Here is a 24,531-nt window from a genome sequence, read left to right on the forward strand (position 1 = left end):
ATCCTTTTCTCCAGTGACAAAAGAAAACACACACATAAAGATAATCTGAAAACAGTCTGGCTGTAGCTGCCTCGGCCACAACACAAGGACTGTAAAACAAATACAATTTATTTCTTCCAGTTCCTATTATTTTATAAAAATAATTTTATATAAATGCAGCAATGCAACAATAGGAATTCAAGAGCACAGCTTTGAAGAACACTGCCCTGTTTATAAGAACACACCTCTTTGCCCGTGAGAAAGCGAGACATGTACATTCTCTTTGTGCCATCACACTCAATCCTCTGTGTTACCAATTAAATAACTCACAGATTCTCAAAACAAATGCTTTAAAAATATCAACTTTAAAATTATTCAGGTTTTTTATAATAAGAATTACAGATTATTTTAAAATTAACTAAAATATCAGATTTTATTAGTTTGTAGATGGTCATACACATTTAATGTTAAAAGGGCAGTGGGTGTAATTGATTATTTCTGAATAAGGATGCTCTAAATTTATACAGCAGATAACATAACATACAACAATGTGACTCATATAGATAATTAAAGTGAAACAAAATTCTATTATTAAATTACCTTCACAGAATGAAGACATGTTCTTGAACGTGAGAAAAAATTAATCATGCTAAAACCTTCCAGAAATGCCAGGTGCTGCAGAACAGGAGCTGAGATGCCCAAGCCTTTCACAACACCCAAATGACTAGATTACGATTTGCCTTCCTACATGACTGCAATAAAGTGCATTCAATTATGCTTTATCTGACAAAACCACTAATGCAAGGTACACCTCTGCTGAGTGGACACTGCCCATTATAACAAGGTACACCTCTGCTGAGTGGACACTGCCCATTATAACAAGGTACACCTCTGCTGAGTGGACACTGCCCATTATAACAAGGTACACCTCTGCTGAGTGGACACTGCCCATTATAACAAGGCAGTGAATTCCTCCAGAAGAGAAGGAACTATGTGGGACTCATGGAAGAAAACACTCATATTTCTTGAGTACAATGTCTAATGAAATCAGTGATTATATGTGTGGAAAATACAAAATATTAAACTGTAAGAGTGATAAAGAGAAGTCAAATGTGAAACATTTTACTAAGAAACAAATCAGAATGTGACAGCTATAGTCTTCAAGTTGAAAAAAAGTGAGTGAAATGAAAAATAAAGTGGTGGTCCCACTGCCAAAACTACCCCTTCTTTTCTCAGAATCAGCTTATTCAATGTCAGAGATGATCCTTCAAACAAGAGCAGGGGCTGAAAGTACTACTGAGAGCTAAGAATGCCAGCTTATTTGATTACATCCAACACTCTTGAGAGAAGATCACAGGTAAGTACATCCTAACTCAGGCTGGCGTGGAACCCATCATCTCTCTGCTTAACTTCCCAATGCAGAGATTAAAGTGTGCAACATGCCCAGTCCCCCAGGGCACCCTCCTGCTGCACATTAAAGAAGGGTGTGCACACAGGCAAACCCTCCAGTGATGGAGAGGTTGGAGCTCCCCATGCTGAAGTAGGCCAGGAGATGACAACACCATCAACAAAGAGAACAAGACACACTGGAATGGCACTTTCTCTTTTAGTCCCAGGCACATGGTGACCTCCCTAAGTATTTACTGGGTATCTAAACAACAGCCTTGATTCATGCTGTTGCCTGAAAGATAAACTTTCAGAAAATAACAGTGATGCAGGCAATTCTTTTTGTTTGTTTCTTTGAGATACAGTCCAATGTGATATAGCCCAAGCTGGCTTCTAATTCTATACATTGCCAAGGATGGCCCTGACTCCATCTTCCAAGTTCTAGGATTTCAAGCATGTACCACTGTAACTATTGCAAATGATTCTCACTTGACAGTAGAGCATATTGATTTTGAATGGCAGAGAAGCAAATGGTTTGTCTTATAAAAGATAGCACCAAAGTTACACCTTGTCCCATAAGGCATGAGCTAATTTTGTATCTAAATTTGAACTTTACTTAATTCTCTTCTATTCCCTGCACCAGGCTTACCATCTCTTATTGCCCTCACTGGTAAGTTAAATAAATAGTTGGCAATGCACTTTTTCATAGTTTTATGAAAACTGTTGTAATTTTTTACACTATACACTGACAGTTTTGGAATTCCCACTGTGACGATCAAGGAGACTCACCTTCCAGAACTAATTGAACAGAGATGACTCATATGCAATTTGTGAGCTGTTTAAACCCATTTACATAACTTTTTTGACTCACAAAGTATATATTCTGAGAGAGAAAACTCCATTACTTTTTCCTATTTCTCTGTGGTTTATTTCCAATTCTGTGTGTGTGCTTTTGATACTAGATTAAGTCTGATCTGTTATTCACTTGGACTGTAACTTAGCAACGGCAGTAATGAATGGAGTTTGGGTTTTGCTCTCGACATTGGGTGGCATTTATTGGAAATGACAAACCCCCCAAAGCTGGCTCATGGATCTAATGTCCACTGGTTGAGAAGTAATAGACAACATGGTTATTAGTTTCCTGTTTGATTCCATGCTGAAGAAACAGGCGGTTTGCATTTCTGTGTCTGCACAGAACATAAGGCTGCACAGCTAGGATAGCATCTAGACGCTGACTCTCTGCATTTGAGGAGAACTCTTACTGCTCATTTTGAATGTATTTTAATAATGTCTAACAGTCCTGAAAGCAAAAACAAAAAAACACCTTTTTCTCTTTAGTTTAGAAACTAGTGTTAGGGCTGGAGAGGTGGCTCAGCGGTTAAGAGCACTGGCTGTTCTTCCAGAGGTCCTGAGTTCGGTTCCCAGCAACCACATGGTGGCTCACAACCATCTGTAATGAGATCTGGTGCCCTCTTCTGGCCTGCAGATGCACACGCAGACAGAACACTGTATACATAATAAATGAATAAATAAATCTTTAAAAAAAAAAGAAACTAGTGTTATTTAAACCACAATCTGAGAACCTTTAAAAGAACCTAAGCACCTAAGTGTGTATGTGGAGGGGTACAGGCCCATGAATTTGAATTCAGGAGCCTTGGAAGCCAGAAGCCTGGGACCCTCCAGGAACTAGAATTATACTCAGCTCTGAGCAGTCAAACATGGGTGCTGGGAACTGAATTCAGATCTCCTGCAGTAGCTCCACATCTTCTTAACCCAGAGAAATGTTTTTTATGTGAGAATCCAGATTCAAAGAAATATGTGCTAGACACACCTGTGATCTCAGCATTGGGAGATGGAGGCAGGAGGATCAAGGTCTCTCTGAGCTAGAGAGCGAGTTCCAAGACAGCCTAGACTACACAAGACCCTCTCAGAAAAAAAGAGAAAGCAAACAGAATACAAATCAAGATTCACATGATCAACAATACCGAAACAGTAATATTATACAAACTGCAGTCTGATTACAGCTGAAATAACTTAGAAAACAATCAGTCTCACTGGCAAAATACAGCATTTCTAGGAATAAATCAAGGGTCTATACTTTTCTGGATTATGAACATCAATGAAGAGAAATAATTTCACAGAAATAAAAATATGCTAGGCAACTAAGTTTGCAACATCAGAGCAATGTGTTGTTGTCTCAAATCTATCCCAAAACATCACCAAACTAATTTGTGGAAATGGACAAGCTGACTTTAAATTTACACCGAAATAAATGAACATAACTGTGCAAGACTTTAGAAAGAGAGATATAAAAAAATAAAAATAAACCCACTCCACTAGAACACAAGATTGATAGCCAGGTACCAATAAGTGAGGAACGGGAGCATGCAGGGATAGACAGGCTGGTTAAAGAGCAAGCTCAGAAGCATGGCCTCCCTCTCATAATTCCAGCCAGGACAGTTTGGACTATAAATCCTATTTTGCCCACCAAATCCTATTTTAAAATAGTGAGCCAATTTCCCTTAATGGGGTAATTGATACCATACTCTTAGATAATTTTTAGTTCAGTAAATTCTATCAGAATAGAAGCAGGAAAATAAAATGGGTGACTAATTCAGACTGATTATGAAAATATTTTTTTCCCAGTAGAGGTAAATTTTGATAAGAATCTTCTTAAGGAAAAGTAATATGTAAATGAAAACTTCCAACTGTGAGCAGCATACTCTGGGAATGGCCAGCCAGCCTGCAGAACCAAACAGCAAGGTGAGCTACAGATGTCCTTGGCTGTGCAACACCTGGTCCCTGCTTCATCCCAAGACCAAGGTTCACACCCAGCAGAAATCCACAGGACACCTCACTGCTCTCACCCACCACTGTTCAGCTGTGAAAAGAAACCAAAGCAGTCCTCAAAAGTCCTCAAAGGCTTGCTTACCTTTGCTCTTGGTCCCTGAGTGCCTTGATCCTGGGTCCTGGCAGGTGGTTTGCCTTTGTTATGCACACTTGGGATGACCTGCCAACACCAAAGAAAGGGGGAAGGGAGGGGAGAGAAAGAGAGATGAGCTAGCTCAAATTTCTTCTAAACTTGGTACCATGGTGCACACCCATAATCCTAGCAGGAGGATCCCAAGTCTGAATGAACTACACAGTGAGCTCAAGGCCACTCTGGGGGACACAGTTTCAAAAGAAAACAAAAGGTGGTTCATACCTTTTTTTTTTTTTATTGAGAATAAGAAAAAAAAAGTTTCCGCCTCCTCCCAGCCTCTCATTTCCCTCCCCCACCCCACACTCCACTCCCCCACCCTCTCCAGTCCAAAGCGCAGTCAGGGTTCCCTGCCCTGTGGAAAGTCCAAGGTCCTCCCCGCTCCGTCCATGTCTAGGAAGGTGAACATCCAAACTGGCTAGGCTCCCACCAAGCCGGAACATGAAGTAGGATCAGAACCCCTTGCCATTGACCTTGGCTTCTCATCTGTCCTCATTGTTCGCCATGATCAGAGTCCGGTTTTATCCCATGCTTTTTCAGTCACAGTCCAGCTGGCCTTGGTGAGCTCACAATAGATCAGCCCCCACTGTCTCAGTGGGTGGGTGCAACCCCCGTGGTCCTGACATCCTTGCTCCTGTTCTCCCTCCATCTGCTCCTCATTGGGACCTTGGGAGCTCAGTCCAGTGCTCCAGTGTGGGTCTCTGTCTCTATGGTTCATACCTTTAATCCAGCACTCCAAAGTCAGAAACCTGAGGATCTATTTGAGTCTGAGGCCAATCTGGCATACACAGCAAGTTCCAGGGCTACGTACTGAGACCATGTCTCGGGGTGGGGGGAATATCCCCCTCTCTTTCTGGTTAGTGTGGTATGGGTGACTTTTCTCACTGTGTAGCTCAGATTGTTCTAGAACTTGCTATGTAGTCTAGGCTATCCTCAAACTCATCATCTTCCCAGTTCGGGATAAGAGGTAAGTGCTATGGAGATGGGGGCCATGTATTGGGCTTCGATACATTCCTTTTCGTCTATTTGTCTATTAGTTCAGGCCAGGCTTGGCACTAAGCAAGCTCCAGTCTTTGTTTCTGTGTTTTTAGACAGTAAAGACTTAATGAATCTGGTGACTTCATCTCAAAGTAAATAGATGAGAAGTTCAATTCAAGGCAATCGGCAAAAGTAGATAAAGTGGAGAAAGTCTGCATTATAAAATCATGTCACCAGACAAATAAAGATTTGTGTGTAAGGTGAAGACAGAAAACTACAAAGCTAGACTACTGTCATTTAAATATCTAATTCTGCAAAGGAAGTTTCAGTGGTGACTTAAGTGAGATGTTAGATTATAGGATCCCTCATTTATTTGACCTCTGAACTCCCAGCAGAAATATGTTATTTAGCAGACTTCATGGACTTGATAATTTTTATCACTGGTAGCAGAAGAACAAATTACAAACATTTCTACTATCCAATGAGAGAAGAAATTGGATGATTTTTTTTGTAATCTCTGTGGTGTGCAGACAAGGTCTGATACATAGTTGCATTCACTAAGTATTTATTTATAAAAGAATAAAGTTTAAACTTATTTTTTAAATTTTATATATTTATTTTTTATTGCATGAATGTTTTGCCTGCATGTAAGTATGTGTTTGCTGCAAGTGTGCCTGGTCCCATAGAGGTCAGAAGAGGGCATCAGATCCCTTGGAAGAGGAGTTATAGGCAGCTGCAAGCCATTGTACAGGCGCTGGGAACTGTATCCAGGTAGTATGCAAGAAAATGCAGTTCTACCATGCTTAGTTAAAGGTACAGATGGCTTGTCCTCCTGGTTCTTCCTCTGCAGCAGCTGCCTCTGGCATCTGGCTACTAATTCCCAAATAATGTCTCTTTGTAATGTTATCTATGAGACACCATAGGAAAATAATAGCATTTTTAGTGTTTGTTTTCTTTTCTAGTCCTAGAGATTGAATCCAGAGCCTCATCCATGATAGGTACTCTACTCCTAACTACTAGTAATGGTGGTTCATATGGCCAACAGAAATAATTATGGCATAAAACCTGATGGCTGACATGAGGTGCGAAAAAAAAACCCTTTCCAGAAAATTGAAGAACTGTCTGTCTAGAGAGCATTAAAAACAAAACAAAAAAATTACCTACTTTGAGCTAAATGCAAATGACATTTTACTCAATTTTACTCTACTAAATAAGCAAATTCAGAATTAGTCAGGTCTCAGAAATGTTTCACTTCAATAAAAACACCTGTAATAAGTTCTTCAAAAGACTTATTTTTATTCATATGTATGTGTCTGTGTGTATGTGTACATTTGTGTCCATGTGTCTGTGTATATGTCCACGTGTCTGTGTAACTGTGCAAGTGTGTGTGCATGTCTGTGCCCTCAAAGGCTAGAAGAGGGTGTCAGATTCCCTGGAGCTGGTGTCACAGGCAGTTGTGAGCTGCCCAACATGGGTACTAGGAACCAAACCTGAGTCCTCTGCAAAAAAAGCAAATGCTCCCAGCTGCTCCAGCTCCAGCAGAGCTTCCTAATCAGCATAGTGCTCCGCACTTTGTCTCACTCACAGACACTAACAACCTGCAGGAGTATAAGGTCACAGCCTATGGGCAGGCGGTTCTTGACAGACGCCAGAAACGGCACAATCTGGGACTACTTCCGCACATGTCAAAAGCAGGCCGAGATAGAAGGCATGCGAAAGCTGTGATATGAACATTCAGTTGCCTCTCATGATGTCTACATTCTGAATAGAGAACATACTATTGCATATGCTAATCACCGGCAAAGCTCAGAAGATAAAATGCTCACCAAAAGCAATACCTCCTATAGGAAAATAGAACACCATCTATTTCATGTAACAGTGCAGTGAAAGATGAATTTTTATGGTGCATATACCAAAAGAAGGGCACCGTGCTGAAGTCATGTGATAAGGAAGTACAGCCAGGGTGCTGGAAGAAAGACAACAGCACATCATACTGACTCACATAGCTGTATTCAGTAAGTGCTTAGAGATGAATGAAGTTAACAATGCTTAAGGGATGGCTGAGGAGATGGTAACAATTTCAAAAGGGTTTTTTGTTGATGGAAGTGGGAGGGGCAAGGATAAGAAAAATATACACAACGCTATTATCAAAGGTACTTGTTATTTCATGAGAAAAAGATTACCTTGGCATAGAAACTTCCCAAAGAGAAATGCAGTAGGAATGAACCATAGGCTCTGATGACAAATGAACAATTGCTAGGCGAGGAAGGGCTGTACACACACAGCTGGGATTCAGAAGTTCAGAAAGGGATGTGTCTGTGCTAGTTCTGATGTGGCACATGAACTGCTGTATGGTTGATGGTGCTGAGTTTTTCAGCACAAAAACACTTTTACGTTATAGTATTAGGAAATCTTTTAGAGTTCTGAAGAAAGTGCAAAATTTAGTGTGAATAGGTCAAAATGTTTAAGATATCTGGGCAAGGTGGCCTACACTTGTAGCCCTAGCTACCGACATGGAAGGCAAGAGGTCAGGAGTTTGAGGTCATCTTGGACAACTCAGAAAGACTTTGTCTCAAATAAAAACTAGGGGCTGAAAGTAGAAAGTCCGGGGAAAAGTGCTAGTTAACATGCGAGAGACTCTGGGTTTGATCCCTAGCACTGCAGATTCATTTAATAAAATTAAATTTGGAAGGGTGAGGATGAGTACAAAGTTGCTCGGGAGTACAATGCTGTCATGGGTGAAGCCCAGAGTTCCATGGTTAGCACAGCGAACTAGAGAAAGCAATGAAACTGTGAAAATATTCTCTGCACCTGCCAACCTCCACCCCAAGACTTGTGGCAACAATCAAGCCAAAGAACCCTTTAGCAAAGGCTTGAAATTTGATTGTGTCATTGTGCTGAACCAGGTTAAAAGCAGAGCAAGCCAAACTAGTGACTAACACGATTAGTTACCATACACTCACAGCTGGAGGCCAGAGGCTACAGTGTGGCACCTTGCTTTGCTTCCTGGACCAGATGGCATGGGTATGGAAGGATGTTCAGGAGATGCTCCTGTTTTTAGTGGTGAGTTTATGTCACCCACTGAAAACCTCGTATCTCAACTCACTAGTGAAAGCTACTAGAGACTCGACATTTTTAGTTGAATCTATAACATATTCAAATGTTCTAAACATTTTTCAACTGGGCATTTATGGCGGCCACATAATGTATATCCAGGATGAATCATTTTCACTCACAAGTGTTTATTGGGAAGTACCATTTGGCAAGAACAGTATGGCTAAATTTCCTGTTGAATGCAGTTCTAGAAATAAAAGCAAAGTCACAGTGCCATTCTCAATATTATAAAATACAGTTTAAAAACAACCCCAAAAAAGCCTAATTGAATCTCAAATCATAAAAAATGAGAGGTCTCAGTTGGTCTTGGTGGGGTGAGCAACACACTATAAGGATGGAAGGCACAGCGGTGGTACACAGAAACTGTGACCACAGCTGCAGACCACTATTCAGAAACTGCATGCAAAGTACCCCATTAAAGCTGGGGTGCTAAGACAGCTGGTGACCCACTTGCCCTGTTCTCCACACAAGTATTAGCATCTGTAGTCTCTGAAGGACGACATTATAGTATTGAGACACAAGAAACACTAAAACTGTGTAGTTTTTCTACTGTTCAGAAGTACACGTTCTTCCAGTTCTAGGATTCAAGCTACTGAGAAATATACAGCTGCCACTGATACTTTTGTGTCAGAGGTCTGATTCTACTTACGGGAGTGGTTATCACAAGAACACATGGCATCTACAACATATCTCTCTTTACAGATCCAAACATATAAGCACATGACGGCTCCTCTACAAGGTTTTTATACCTGACCCTTTCCAACTTCAAAATAACTTAGAAAATTGATATAGTGCGTCGCTGCATTAGCAGAACCAGCAAGTAGGCAGGACGGGACTAGGAAGAAGACTGCGTGATTCACAGGTTTGTTGAAACTAATAATGTATGGTGTCATGACTCAACTTTGGCCAGCAGATCAAAATTGGGTCTAAGAGCAGAAACTGAAGGGAAAAGTTAAATCCGTACTGAGTTACTGTCTTTTCTACTAGTAAAGCCAAGCCACAATGAACATGTGGGAATACTGGGGGACAAAGGTTAGCACGGAGGTGAACAGAACAGGCGTGTACTGACCCTGGGGGTAGATGACAGGCTCTGTACCACAAACACCACGGGGTTGCCTGCGTTCTTGATGGCCTCCACAGCTTCTGCATGCGAGGCATTCTGCAGGTCTATGCCAGACACCTAAAACTCACAAGACGACACTCTGATTAGAAAAGCACCAGATTATGCACAGGTTTGCTCAAGTTCATGTATCAATCATCCTGTGTGTGAGAAAAGCCAGAAACTAATGAGCTAGACCACATTCAGGAAATGGAAACAACTACAAAGGAAATGCTCTACTTTTTCACAGTGTGATTCAGGAAAACCATGCTTTCACCCAGGGCAGGGCAAAGCGGACAGTTCCATTATAACAATATTTCCACTTTCATATAATGACCCTGAGCTGGAAGCTGGTCAGGCTCCACACCCGGGAGGTCTCTGCTATTGCACAGGGTTGTATGTAACAGAAGCTTTATTCAGAACGGAGTGAGGAACCTTCTGAACTTTTACTGTATTTCCATTAAACTGAGGGTTAAACTACAGTGCAGAAACTGAATATTTCCCAATTTGTGTTAACAAAATAAGTGTACAAGCATGCACAGGCTCTTTTGCTTATTATGGAAACTCAGAGAGCCTAACTTGCTAGCATCTCCACAGTTCTCTAAGAGCACAGAACCAGGGTTTCAAATCAAATACAGAGCAACAACTTAATTGTGAGGTGGGTTTAGTCAGCGGGGCGCTGAGTGCTTTGTTTCAAAGGCATGAAGAGAAGGATGGAAGGATGAAGGCAGGAGTTCCCCTAGTGGACCCCAGAGTGACAGATGGAAATGGTTGATGCTGGGAAGGAGCTAGGGACACACTGCAACACCAAATCCTGGTTCTTCTCGGCTTTAGAATTAGAAAGCAGGAATTCAACTGATCACATGAGTGAAGACCTACTCCTCAGAAATAAACCCCGGCTTCTTAAAGAAGATCTTGTTATGTACCTAAGTCTATCATGTAATTGCTTAAAAACAACTGTTTTACCACAGACAGACAGAACTCATCATGGGCTTAAGTAAAATCAAACGAAATAAAAACTTTATAATAGGAATCACAGTAAAAGAACAAACAAATGAGTCATTACATTAGATACAATGTATAATAAAATGTAACTCTGAATGCCACTGTCAGCTTGAAAAAAACTAGCAGATAAGGCGGAAAAATAATTTTATTTATTTAAAGATGTGATTTATTTGATATGTGTACATATGTCACATATGTGCGGGTACTTGAAGATACCAGAAGAAGGTATCAGATTCCCTGAAGCTACTGTCATAAGCTCTAGTGTGGGCAACATGACGAAGGTACTGAGAACATATGAGGTCATATGGAACAGAAGTAAGGGCTCTTAACTGTTGAGACACCTCTCAGATTCCTAATTTGTAGAAGACAAAGCAAAAGGCCACCAGAAAGCAGGTGGAAGGCATGCTTGAGAGCTTTGCTGGAGAGGATAAGCTCATGGAAGCAGACACCACAAAGCCAGGACAGAACTGCAAAACAGAACCACAATGGTGTACCACTGTGTTCCTATTAGAATGGCCAAACTGATAACACCACCACCAGATGACAAATGTGAACAAACTGGATCATTTACTCACGGCTTATAGGGATATAAAATGGCTCAGTCACTCCCGAAGATAGTTTGATAGCTCTATTTAAATTTATAAATGAACTTAACATGAAGCCCAGCAAGCAACATTTGTACATTTTCCAGAGAAATGAAGACTTGTTTGCATTTGGTAATTACACACTGTTTGGTGACACACACCTATAATCTCGGCAGGAGGTAAAAGTGGGAAGAATAGGAGTTTAAGGCCAGCCTCAGTTGTAAACAGGTTCAAGGCCAAGATGGGCTATATGGAACTAGAGATATCTACTCTGGTATCATTCAACAAGCCCAACACACTTTTAGTGTTTTCATGTCCATTTAAAATTTATTTCCCAGGACTAGAGAGCTCTCTTAGCAGTTAAGAGCATTTGCTGCTCCTACAGAGGACCTGGGCTCAGTTCCAATCACCTATATGGCAGCTAACAACCAGTTTCCAGAGTATCTAAAGCCTTTTTCTGGCCTCTGCAGTCTCCTGTACTCACAAGATACACATAAATTCATGCAGCGCTCACACATACACATACAAATAATAAACAATCAGTAAATCTTTAAGCTAAATAAGATTTGTCTCCTATAAAACTAAACACCTGTGACCCATGGACCATGTGATCTATCCCCTTCAAAGGTCAACTTCTTTCTGTAGACAAGATACAAGAACAAACGCCAGAACTTGCTAAGGGTTCTGGGAAGCAAGTGTCCACCTGTTCTACATGCAGTGCAATGCTAAATGCTTCAGTCAGCTGGGGTTCTGGCCTTAACATTTTACTTGCTCTCCCCTCCCAAGCTAGAGGAATTCAGATAGTGTGCATACGGTATATAAACTAAGGCACCACAAAAGGACATTACCAACTGGATCCAATTATACATGAGGTTTGCCAAAGTGATTCTTCTTCTGATTCAAACGTTTCAAGTTAAACATTGTTTCAACTTCACTTACCTCAAGTATTTTGTCTCCAGTTTTAAGTGCATGGGTTTTTCCTGCAGGACTATCTTCTAACACTTGTTTGATGAATATACCCTTGAGCTCCTCTCCATTCTTTAAGCGTTTTATAACTGTTTGTCCACCAACAATGCTGATACCAAGAGACACGTTAGGTTCTCTAAAAATCTCAACACTGTAAAAGGGACAAAGAAGTACACTCATGAATAAGGTAATTTAACTTGCTATGTTGTCACTTTAAGTGCTCCATCTATTGCACAGCCCGTGGCTCATGTTTTATTAAAATTTCCTAATGTACTTTAAAGATTTTATATAAATGCTAGCCCAAATATTATAAGACACTCAAAATTTATGACATGTAAAAGTTTAAATTTTGAAAAGATGAGACTCAGGGATGGGTTAGCTAAGACTCAGCGTGCCTCTCTCCTATCACTGCACCACCAGCCATTTCACCCCTGTGCACAACCTTAGCAGGGAGACTCTGAGCAAATAACAGAATAACTGAAGAAGGCACATATTCATTTTAATAAGGCCTCAGCTTTTCAGAGTAAAATAAACGTGCTAGAGTGGCTCACAATCCACTGCTTTTCCCAGAGAGGGTTGAGGGTGAGGACCTCTATAGAAGGCGAACGGTATCTGCTTTTAAAGCTAAAAGAGTTTCTTTGCTTTTGACTTCTGCATCATTGTTTCTGCTTGTTGGCTTTTGTATTTGAGATAGGATCTTGCCGTATAGCTAGGCTGACCTTCAATTGGCATTCCTTATGTTTTGGGATCCCAAGTGCTAGGACTACAGGAAAGAGCATCATATCACTTAAACAGCCATACAAATACCCAAACAAATATTTGCTTTTATCCAAAGACACTATAAAAAGGAATATGAAATTAGTTCCTATATAAATTTTGCTTTAACTACAGAAGTATGACTAGAAGTTAACTCAATTTAAAATATTACTCAGAAAATATGTCTTCAGAGTCATTAAGACAAATTTGGGAATTGTAAGATGATAGGTTGAGGGGTGTGGAATTAACACAGCATAAAAACAGAAAGAGGCTACTGAAGGACTTTAATAACCATAAGACTCTGGCAGCCTGACAAGTACAATATGTGCAATCAAATGCAAGAGAAGATGAGTTCATTCTGTGAGCCCAAACCAGACACAAATGCATATTCTCCACGAGGAGAAAGGGGAGAGAGAAGCTGGTAGGTGAGAAAAGCCTCAACTACTGTTTATAGCCCTGTAGCACAACCTCACTTATAACTGACACATGATAAAGCATGACATCCATCAGGGGCTACTCTCAGAGCGACATTTGGAAGGTGATTTCTCTGAGACAGCATCAAAGAGTTATTACTGGCTAACAGTCTTTAGCCAAAAGAAGGGATTAAAATTTAGCATAAAGGATATTACTTATTTTAAGTCTCAATTACAGTGTGACTAAGTGTGTTAGTCATGGTTTCTTTTGCTGTGATAATACATCAGGACCAAAAAGCAAGTTGGGGAGGAAAGAGTTTATTTGGCTTAAACTTCCACATTGCTGTTCATCACTGAAGGAAGTAAAAAAAAAGAACCCTAACACGGCAGGATCCTGGAGGCAGGAACTGATGCAGTGGCCATGGAGGGGAGCTGCTTACTGGCTTGCTCCCCAAGGCTTGCTCAACCTGCTTTGTTAAAGAATTCAGAACCACCAGCCCAGGAACAGCCCCGCCCACAATAGGCTGAGCCCTTCCCATCAACCACTAATTAAGAAAATACCCTCTAGCTGCATCTTATGGAGGGAATTTCCTGAGGTTCCCTCCTTTCCGATGAAGCTAGCTTGTGTCAAGTTGACATAAGACAAGGTAGCAGAATAAAAAAAAAAAAAAAAAAAAAACCAAAAAACTGGAAAAAAGAACAAGGGTATGCTTGCACTGAGGACAGTAATGGCATACACTCACATTCTTGGTGGACCCCAATGGCTGAAGTTTGGTGTTTCCTCCCCTTCACCTTCCTCTCTCTCGGGTAACTCACTGTAAGGGGAAACACAGCAGTTATAAGACACATTCTTATTCTTAAAAGTTCTTGCAAGTTCCAAAATTCCATGTTCTATAGGTAATTAATTAATTTTTAACCTTTTTAACGTATTCACATCAATAAACTGACAAAGCAAACATTCAATGCTTTAATAGTAAACATAGCAACCCCCCTATAGCTCCAGGACATCACACAATGATTAAAACCTTGTGAAACATGAAGCTCTTTTAAAAAACGATTGCCTTTAATTTCACATTTGCAATGTCATCAATATATAACAGCCTTCTGTCGTTCTATAAAGAGTCTCACTTTGTAACCCAGGCTGGCAGTGAAGATGCATTGATCTTCTTGCCTCAACCTCCCTAGTTACCATACATAGTAATGGATTTCACAGTGACACTGCGCATATGTCAGACATGTGTCACACACGCCACACACTCTGCTCTTATTTACCTCCCTGTCAAGCTCCCTAGTACCTTCCTAGTGGTCCTACACACACAGCGCTCCCCCAGCTGCTTTCATCTCATGTGCACTCTGTTCTGTGTCCCCTTCCCTCCCTGTGGATCTCTACCTCCCTTCGCAGTAACCCTCCTAGTTTGATCTCTGTGTGTCACATGCACACAATCAAGTGTAGACAAATGTATCAATCTAAACCTAAGCTCCGTGTGAGAGGGAAAACATGCCATACTCATCTTTGAGTCTAGCTTATTTCACATTGCACCGCAATCTCTAGTGCATCTATTTTCCTGCAAATGTCATTATTTCATTCTTTACAGCTGAACAAAAGCCCTTGTGTGTTGGTATCACATTTCCCTTAACAGTTCCACTCTTATTGCACACTTAGGCTAGCTCTATAAATTAGCTGCCATGAATAGTGCAGCAATGAACATGGATGTGGAAGTGTCTCTGTGGCATGCTGACTCAGAACATACAACATATATACTAGCTGCAACATACTGATTTCCACAGTTGCTGGACCAGATTAAAGCCCCACCACGGAGCACAAGGTTCCTCCTTTCCCACATCCTCACCAGCATTGTGGTTTTCTTCATGACAGATACACTGACTGAATGAGATAGACACTCAATGTAATTTTACTTTGAAATTTCATCATGGTAAAGAATATTGAAGAATATATTTCCAAGTGCTTATTGAACAACCTTATCTCTTCCATTGAGAAATACATATTCAATCTATTAGCCCATTTAATAATCAAATGCTTTTGGAGGAATATAATTTTTGGAGTTCTTTATAGACTAGAGATTCCTGTATGACAAATAGCTGGGAAAGCTATCCTGCCATCCTGGACCTGCCTCTTCTCTCTGCTGAATGCTTCCTCGTCTGTGCAGATTTTTAATTTCATGTAGTATCATTTGTGAATTCTTAAGGTTTCACCTATGCCACTGGGGCCCTTTTCAGTAAGTCCTTACATACACACACCTGGAATGTCCTGCCAATGTTTTCATTGAGTAGTTTTAGACTTTCTACTTTTACATCATGGCTTTTGATACAGTAATAGATTTTGGTGCAAGGTGAAATAGGGATTGAGTTTCACTCAGTTCCCTAGTACCTTTGTTGAAGAGGCTGTCTAGATGAATGGGTGTGTCCTACAAGGCGTGTATGGGGGTCAGGGAACAAGTTGTGGGAGTTGAGTCTCTCCTTCTGCCAAGTGGATCCTAGTATTGGATTCAAGTCTTTAGTTTGGCAAGGGCCTTTTACCTGCTGGGCCAACTTGTCAATGTATTTCCCATTTAAAAAATTTTCATTACATATATTTGATATGTAAGGTACTGTGCTATCTGCTGATATCTTCATAAAAGGGTATAAGTTGGGCATATTCCCTTTAAGATTCCCTACTCTGCCCTTTCTTACCTACTCCAGTTAGTTCCATTTGTTTCTCTACACAATCAGACTTCTACTTTCTTTTATTGCTTTTTCATTTTACACACCTACTACAGTTCCCTCTCCCTCCCTCCTCCCATCACCCTACCCCCTATCCTCTCCCCAGAAAGCATAAGGCCTCCCATGGGAGTCAATGAAGACTGGCACATCAAGTTGAGACAGGAACAAGCCCACCACAGGGAATGGGCTCCATAAAGCTAGTTCATACACCAGGGATAAATCCTGGTCCCCCTGTCAAGCCCCACGCCCCCCCCCCAACAAACAGACCAAACAAACTGTCACCCACATGCAGAGGACCTAGTTTGGTCCCATGTAGGCTCCTTAGCTATCAGTCCAGACTCCATGAGGTGCCATGAACTCAAGTCAGCTGTCTCTGTAGGTTTTACCATCGTGATCTTAACCCGTCCTTGCTCATATAATCCCTCCTCCCTCTCTTCAACTGGACTCCAGGAGCTCAGCCCAGTGCTTGGCTGTAGATCTCCACATCTGTTTCCATCAGTTACTGAATGCAGGTTCTATGGTGACAATTAGGGTAGTCACCAATCTGATTAAAGGAGAAGGCTACTTCTGGCACCCTCTCCATTATTGCTAGGAGTCTTAGCTGGGATCATCCTTGTGGATTCCTGAGAATTTCCCTGGCACCAGGTTTCTCCCTAAGCCTATAATGGCTCCCTCTATCAACATACCTCTTTCCTTGCTCTCCCTCTCTGTCCCTCCCCCACTTGACCATCCTGTTTCCTCATGTTCTCATCTCCTATCCTCTCCCCTCTATACCCCACCACTCCCAGTTTACCCAAATCTTATCTATTTCCCCTTTGGAGGGTGATCCATGCTAGACTTCTACTTTCAAATGATATACAGATATGAGATTTTATATATCAAAATAAAATCTAGAAACTATATAAAAGAGAAAATATACATTAATTGTTTCCCTGGTTATTCAGTTAATAGCTCGGGGTGCTTCCAGTTTCCTGCCAATCACTGTAACATGAGGGTCTTTTTGTTGGGGTTTCTGTCCCACCCGGTCCCCCAGCTGTTTAGTCCCAGAGAAAATCACACAGAGAGTCTGCATTAATTATAAACTGTTGGCCCATTAGCTCAGGCTTCTTGTTAACTCTTGTAGCTTATATTAACCCATTGTTCTTATCTATGTTAGCCACATGGCTCAGTATCTTTTTCAGCTGGGTAGGTCAAATCCTGCTGATTACATAACCTCACTATTCTCTGGGGTTGATAAGAATTCCACTGTATGTATTCACCACATTTTCCTCGTTGGCTTCTCTGCTGCTTGGCAGTGAGGCTGATTTTATAATTTAGCTACTAGGAACAATGCTGCAGTAGACGTGGAAGTGCAAGAGTCTCTCATGTGCTGGCTGAAAGTCCACTGTGCAAACACCTACGACTGGCAATGGTGGAAATCATGTGATAGATCTTTTTTTATAAAGACGTTGCAAACCCAATCTCCACAATGGCTGGACTAGCTCCACCATTAGAGCTATATAGAGTCTATGCTTTTCCTGGCAGCATAAAGTAAGGTTACCTTTGTTCAGATTCTCATTAGTATTTATTCATTTTTCTTTTAAATTCCAAATGCAGATCTTCCACCTCAAGTTAATCTTGAGGCTCTGAAACCTTGTTTAATTTACTATGATTTAATCCTATCATTATTTTAAAACAACCAAGAAAGTACTACACTCAAGTATTTTATTAAATTCAGCAAGGTTCCTGAGGCCACGAAACAATCAATATATTGCCATTTCCATCACCAGCTCCTTTGGACAATGGCACTGCACCAACCTGTTTATGTATTTTCTCCAACTTCACTGACAGTTGATTATACATCTTCACACACATTTTTATTTATCCTGTAGAACTACCTACTTTACAGGGAGGAAACAAGGCTGAAGGGAAACTCTCTTAGTATCACATAATCATAAAGCAAGAGAAGGAAGAAATGAATGACACCTATAGCACTGTGGACCCGTTAGTCTGACCATTGGCACCATCCACACGCTGTGGATACCTATATGTCTTCAAGTATCAGATAATGGTAAAAAGGCTAAAGTCAGATTAATTCTAAAGATGGGCTCCCAGATGACCTTAGAAAATGAGAAGAAAATTAGGATAAGTTTATCTGGGTCCCCTCTGCAGTATCCCCGTCCCCAGAAATGTCCGGCTTAAGGCATCTCCACATTTGAGATGTATACAACCTCTTGATAGAAGTTCTACTCCCGAAGGTAAGAAGCTACAATTAAGGTGAAGACAAAGTACATGGAATATCACAGCTACTAGAGCCTTGGCTTCAGCACATGTGAGCACAGACAGACCTCTGTAGAGTCTACCCAAAATTAATAACTAAATTAGAAAACTTAAAATGCCATTTAGTATCAAGACCACCCTTTTGAAATAAGGTTCCCTAGTGGAGAAAATAGTTACCTGTGAGCCTCATGCCCAAGCCTTGCCTTTTCATATTAGGAAAAGAGAGGAAATACAGTTCGCAGGAGCTCCTCTGAAATCTGCTGAAATTTAAACACTTTCCAAATCTTTAACAGTAAACCCAAAGCCAACACTGAAATAAAAGACTGGTCTCCTGAAGTAAAGGTGAGCTTTCAGTCTAAATGTCTGTGCCTGCCTCTGCCTCTGCCTGTCTCAGTGCTCACTTGAGGAAGAAAAGCCATGGGTAGCAAAGTGCATCTGCCCTGTGTGAGGCGGGGACAACTAAGCAATGCACACCTACTATGTACAAAAGAAAAAAGCTTGACCTGTGTTTAGATCTCTTCTATTTCTTCAGTTAACAAACTCCAGTTTAGAGAAAACACTCCACTTCTACCAAATTCAACTAGCAATGATGGAGGAAGGTCATTGGTTAATTAATAAAGAAACTGCTTGGCCCTGATAGGTTAGAACATAGGTGGGTGGAATAAACAGAACAGAAGGCTGGGAGGAAGAGGAAGTGAGCTCAGACGCCATGCTCCCCTCTCCTGGGCAGACGTGATGAAGCTCCAACCCAAGATGGACGTAGGCTAGAATCTTCCCAGTAAGCGCACCTTGGGGTGCTATACACATTATTAGAAATGGGCTAGTCCAGGTGTGAGAGTTAGCCGAGAAGGAGGCTAGATATAATGGGCCAAGAAGTGTTTAAAAGAATACAATTTGTGTGTTGTTATTTCGGGTAAAGCTAGCCGGTGGCGGGAGCTGGGTGGCGGAATGCATAGCAACACTAAGAACAAGAAAAACTAAATGACCAAAGGCAATTCACTGACATGTGATTAGACCACATAAAAAGTCATAAATTATGTGCTCAGCCCTTCCACTCTAAGGTATGTTTCTAGGAAAAAATAACTATTGCTGATTTATCCTTGTGTTTCCTTCTGTGTGCTGCCCTGCATCTGCATTTATATGTATATACATACATGGATATCATCATATGTAATAAAATGAAAGTAAGTGTGGGGAGTGTGTGCATGTGTGGATACACCCTCTTTATCTTGAATCATCTGGGCACTATGCATTTTACTAGCCTTATTGCATGGCCAGGATTCTCAACATTACTCAGTTTCTGCCATGTCCAACTTCTGACCTTTCTATTCCATGCTCAACTCACTGTTTGATTTGTAACCAGCACCAAAACAATAACAAGAAAACACAGACAAAGCTGCCCTGTGCTTATGGAGCCTCGTGGAAATATTTCTCTTGGCGTTTCTTCTGGCCTCTCTGTAGATCTTCTGTTTTGCAATTTTTCAACTTCCCTACACCTTTTCTTTCCTCCCCTACTTGAGTTTCCCTGGATGATCCTTCAAATCTGGGAGCTTCATCTATACTTGACCATGTTCTCAATGACTTGACAGAACACACATTAATCCCAGATTGATAGATCCAATCCACTTTGTGGATTTAGGGATATTTTAATCCCAACATGTCCCCAACTAATCCGATAACTTTCCTGCCAACCTGTTTATAGAGCTTTATCTGGTCAAAGAATTATGTCCTGCTATCTAGCTTTCTGCTCCAGAACCATGAATCTTATAAATTGTCATTAGACGATACTCCCTGCAGATTCTCTGATGCCTGAGAGTCTGCACATCCTTTTGTCCTCAAGACCACTTGCTGGCCTGTATAGAATCCATTTTGTGAATAAAAGTATAAAATTCTATTTGTGACCTAATTTCAAGAACTATAGAAACTTTTAATAGTAATTTTCTAATGCATATTTAGTCATAAGATCCCTTTGTATTTTCTACATGTTACATTAATCATGCACATTTTTGTAAACAAAAGCCAAACCAGGAACTAGCCATAGGGGGAAGGGAAGGCAAGGGAGGGTCTGCAGGGTAGGAAATGAGAATAAAGGGCAAAGTCACATATGTAAGAAAATGACAAGATGAAACATATTACCTCACATGACAACTTAATGGTAGTTAATAGTAAATACACTACTCTGTATTACTTAATACCAGCTTTTTAAAGGAAGAAGAAAAATGATATACCATGCAGCACTCGCATATCTTGAAGACACCGTTCCTATGTACGATGAAGGCCTGGAGGCAACCCGGGCACTGGGGAGTCGGTACAAAGGCAAATCTTCTTGCTCCCTTCTTTGAGTAGCAGCTGGAAGATCGACAAGCATGTCAGGACTTTGGGCATCACTTGGAATCATCACGCCTGAAGAATACAGATGATGGGAAATCAGCACACAGTCAGTCATTCAATGCACTTTTAAGGATGCTCAATGTAGGTATGACCCTCCCAGCTAGGAGACGGATGGCATTAAAGTACATAAGGGAAAGCCTTAATGCCCAGGGCAGAAAGCACCGCTGAAAAATGAAGCAAGGAAGGTGCTGAACCAAGAAAGGTAACATTTCCAGTGTGCCTCATGGGAAAACAAACAAGTGAACAAAACTAGGTACATTAATAATAAAAAAAACAGCACAAAAAACTCTCTTATGTTTTCTAATCTTACTGCAAAGCTTTCCTTTCTCACCCTAGGCTATTCTGGTCATGGGTCCTCTGGCATTCATTATGACCCCATGGAATAACAACTAAGTAAGAATTACAATTTGAAAGGTTGTTTAGAAACTTCAGAATCTATTTTTTCTATCTGTTGACTCATTCTATTTTTACAGATAATCTTAAGAAAGGCATTATTAACTATATTTCATGAAAGGGCAAACTCAGGTTAAGGATTTTGTTAAGATTAGTCTGTGTATGTATGTGCAAGGGGGATGCACACATGCTACAGTGCATGTGTAGGTCAGAAGACAACCTTCAGGGCTTGATTTTCTTAGGTCATTGGGCGTTGGGGCAAGTGCCTTCTCTGCCAAGCCATCTTGCTGGCCCAATCTATATACCTGTCCACTACAGCACACATTGCCATAATTTGTTTAAATGTTTCCCTCTTTTAGGTCAAGCTCTTATTCTTACTTTAATTCACTTATGTGTATGGAAGAGAGTATGCATAGGTGTGCATCGATGAGTCCATGGGTGCACACTTGGGAAGGCAGAACACGACATTGGCTATCTTCCTCTACCACTTTTGGCCTCACCGTCTTGTGACAGGGGATCTCACAGAACTGGAAGCTCACTGCTTCAGTTAGGCCAGTCAGAGAGTGCTCAGATCAGCCCATCTCATCTCTCCATGCTGAGATTACAAATGCATATGCCCAGCTTTTTACAAAGATTTTGGAGATTTTAACTCAGCACACTTTCTCTCCCAGCGAGTCATCTCCCCAGTCCCTTACATTATTCCTTTGTCTGTTTTTTTTTTTTTTTTTTTTTTTTTTTTTTTTTTTTTTTTTTTTTGNTTTTTGAGATAGTGTCTCACTATGTAGCCCAGGGTAACCTCAGACTCACAAAGACCTGTCTATCTCTGCTTCCCAAATCTTGGGATTAAAGGTATGCCCCCACCATGCCCTGAAAAGATTTTTTTTTTTTTTACATTATGTGTATAAGGGAGAATATGTGTGCCCACAGAGGCTAGATGCCAATCGAGTCCCTGGAGCTAGAGTTATAGGTGGTTATAAGTAACCCATTTGTGGTGAGTGCTGAGAGACAACTCTGGTCCTCTGTAAGAGTAGCAAGCACTCTTAACCACTTAGCCATATAGCGACCTTTAGTTATTCTTAATTTTTAAAATGTATTTTGTGTGTTGGGGGGACAGTGTACATGTGGCAGTCAGAGGACAACTTTCAGGAGTGGGTTCTCTACTCCATCTTGTGGAAGGCCTTGTGTTCCTGCTGCTGCATGAGCTTCCAAGCAATTCTGCTCTCTCGCCTCCCACCTCATCACGGGAACACTGGGATTACAAAGGCATGCCAATGCATCTGGTTTTTCACTTGAGTTTTGGCAATTAATTATTTAAGGATGAAATAGCAAGTGCTTTCACCCAATTAACCATCTTGCTGCTGTGTGTGTGTGTGCACGTGTATCCTTCCTTTACTATCACTTACATTGTTTATTTTGCATGTGAATTTGTGTAGTGAGCATTCATGTATGCATGTTCACACGTGCAAATGTGCTTATGTGTTCATGTATGGAGGCCTGAGTTTGATGCAGAGTTTTTCTTGATCACTCTTTACCTTTCAGAGTCTGATTCTCTTTCTGAACCTAGAGCTCACTGTTACAGTTAGTCTGGCTACACAGCCAAGGACCCTACTGTCTTTGACTGCTAAGCACTTGAATTAAAGGGGGCTGTCACACCTACCTGGCTTTCACAAGGTTCTGAGGATCAGAACCTTGATCCTCACACTTGTGCAGCAAGCACTTTACCCTTCACACTACCTCCCCAGCCCCAGGCTCTTCTCTGTAATTTTGACTTCTATTTAGAAGGACCCACAACCTTGAGGCATGTTGGTAAGGGGAGAGTAACAGATTTGGACTCCAGCAAGAGGCAGATTCCGTGTGGGGCTTGGGATGTGGTTCAGTTGGTAGAATGGCTGCTTGGCAAGTGTGAAGCCCTGGCTTTGATCCCTAACACCACATGAGCCAGCTGTGGGGTGCACCCCAGTAATCCAGCACTCAGAAGGAGAGGCAGGAAGATTAGAAATTCACAGTAATTCTCAGTTACATAGTTTGAGGTCACCTGGCCTACTTTCCAGAGAGCAGAGTAATTACAGACAGAAAAGCAGCATGGTTGAGGAGCTGACTAAGAACAGTTCTGTGCAGAGTGAAGCAGGTGATGGGAATCTAGCAAGGTTCAGCTGTGGGGAATTTTGCTGTCCCAGGGAGGAGCCTGACTTTGCTGTGCCAGGAGCTTTCCTTAAAGCCAGTGGGGACAGCCTCCATGGGACCCATGAACCATTGATTGAAGCAATCTCCCTCTATGACACTCTTCTTTGTAATTGTATTCTTGAAGAAAATGTAAAATGCTGTAAATTATGAAGTGTTAGTTGAAAGCTCACACATAGGTAAGGAGATAAAATGCTACTTCATAGGGTTGCATAACAATAAATAATGCAGCACTTATCCAAATGATATAAAATATGATACATATTTTCCATCAAGATTATTATTAGGGACCATGGTCAGTGGGATGCTGCTTGCCACCAAGCCTTGCAATCTGAGTTCAATCCCTGGAACCCGTGTGACATGACAGAAGGAGAATACCACCTCTGACTCCCATGAACAAGCATGAGTGTGCACGTACACAACATACAACTGAAAGAAGCCTGCAACTGAAGCTTCTCCAGTAGATGCACTTGCCCTGCCTGCCCTGCCTGGCCTGCCTACTGTGCCCCTGCATGTCCAGGTCTGTCTTGTGGGCCCCACTACCCTCATTATGCTGCAGAGTTCTTACAGAGACAACAGGGAACAGATATGAAACCTCTCTCCCATCCTGAACTAGGCTGTCGGGCTAGGGTCCAAACCGCTTCCTTTCTACCTCTTCTCCGTGTTCCTGCCTGTCACACCCTAGTCCTCAGGCAGGCTATGCAAGTGATCTACCGCTGTGCCTGTGCCTCAGCCTCCTAGTTTCTTTTATTTAATGGAGACCTTTAGTCTGGACTCAAAATTGTTTTATCTGTACCAGAATCCAACATAAGGACGTCCCCTTCCTGAAATGTGTAAGACAGTCCAAAACGCCACCCATGTCCTCTGTTTGCTCAATAAAAGAATAAGAAGGCAGACTGAGGAGCTGTGGTCTGTTTAGAGGCCTGCACCCACATTAACATTGGTTTATTCATCACTTCAGTACATCTAGGGACCCAATATAAACTCACGGCCAGGCTGTCCTCATGTTTGTAAGAGCATGAGGAATTTTACCCCAATTGTCTTCCTTGAATCTGTTCCTATCGTGTTTCAGATGCTTGACTTATCAGAAAAGCAGAACTGACCTGTCAATCACAGACTCTGCACCATTTCTTCCTGTGAACATCAGCCACACTTCACCTTGAACTTTAGTAAATGACCACTCCTATTGCTTTTGATCTTGTCCAGAGACTACAAAGCAGGTCTAATCAAGTGGCAATGCAGCAGAGAGGGGGTGACTAGAACTCAATCATGCTCAGTTGCCTTTCCCATCCCCACACCTTCATTGCCAACTTCTGGGACCTCATT

At 41.4% G+C, this 24,531-nt stretch overlaps 1 protein-coding gene across 1 annotated transcript in view; it reads right to left on the bottom strand.

Annotated features, from left to right (window-relative positions):
• Nucleotides 1–24,531, bottom strand: part of Patj (PATJ crumbs cell polarity complex component) — a 305,836-nt gene that overhangs the window by 162,290 nt on the left and 119,015 nt on the right. Inside the window, exons 22-26 of the mRNA XM_050136448.1 lie at nucleotides 20,469–20,643; nucleotides 14,004–14,075; nucleotides 12,065–12,242; nucleotides 9,507–9,617; nucleotides 4,237–4,375 (exon numbers count right to left, since the gene is read on the bottom strand). Coding sequence (XP_049992405.1) covers nucleotides 4,237–4,375; nucleotides 9,507–9,617; nucleotides 12,065–12,242; nucleotides 14,004–14,075; nucleotides 20,469–20,643 — 675 coding nt within the window. The remainder of the gene's footprint in view (nucleotides 1–4,236; nucleotides 4,376–9,506; nucleotides 9,618–12,064; nucleotides 12,243–14,003; nucleotides 14,076–20,468; nucleotides 20,644–24,531) is intronic.

The sequence above is a fragment of the Alexandromys fortis genome, unplaced genomic scaffold, assembly GCF_014885135.2.
Source record: "Alexandromys fortis isolate MF-2015 unplaced genomic scaffold, M_Fortis_MF-2015_v1.1 scaffold_13, whole genome shotgun sequence".
Lineage (NCBI taxonomy): Eukaryota > Metazoa > Chordata > Mammalia > Rodentia > Cricetidae > Alexandromys > Alexandromys fortis.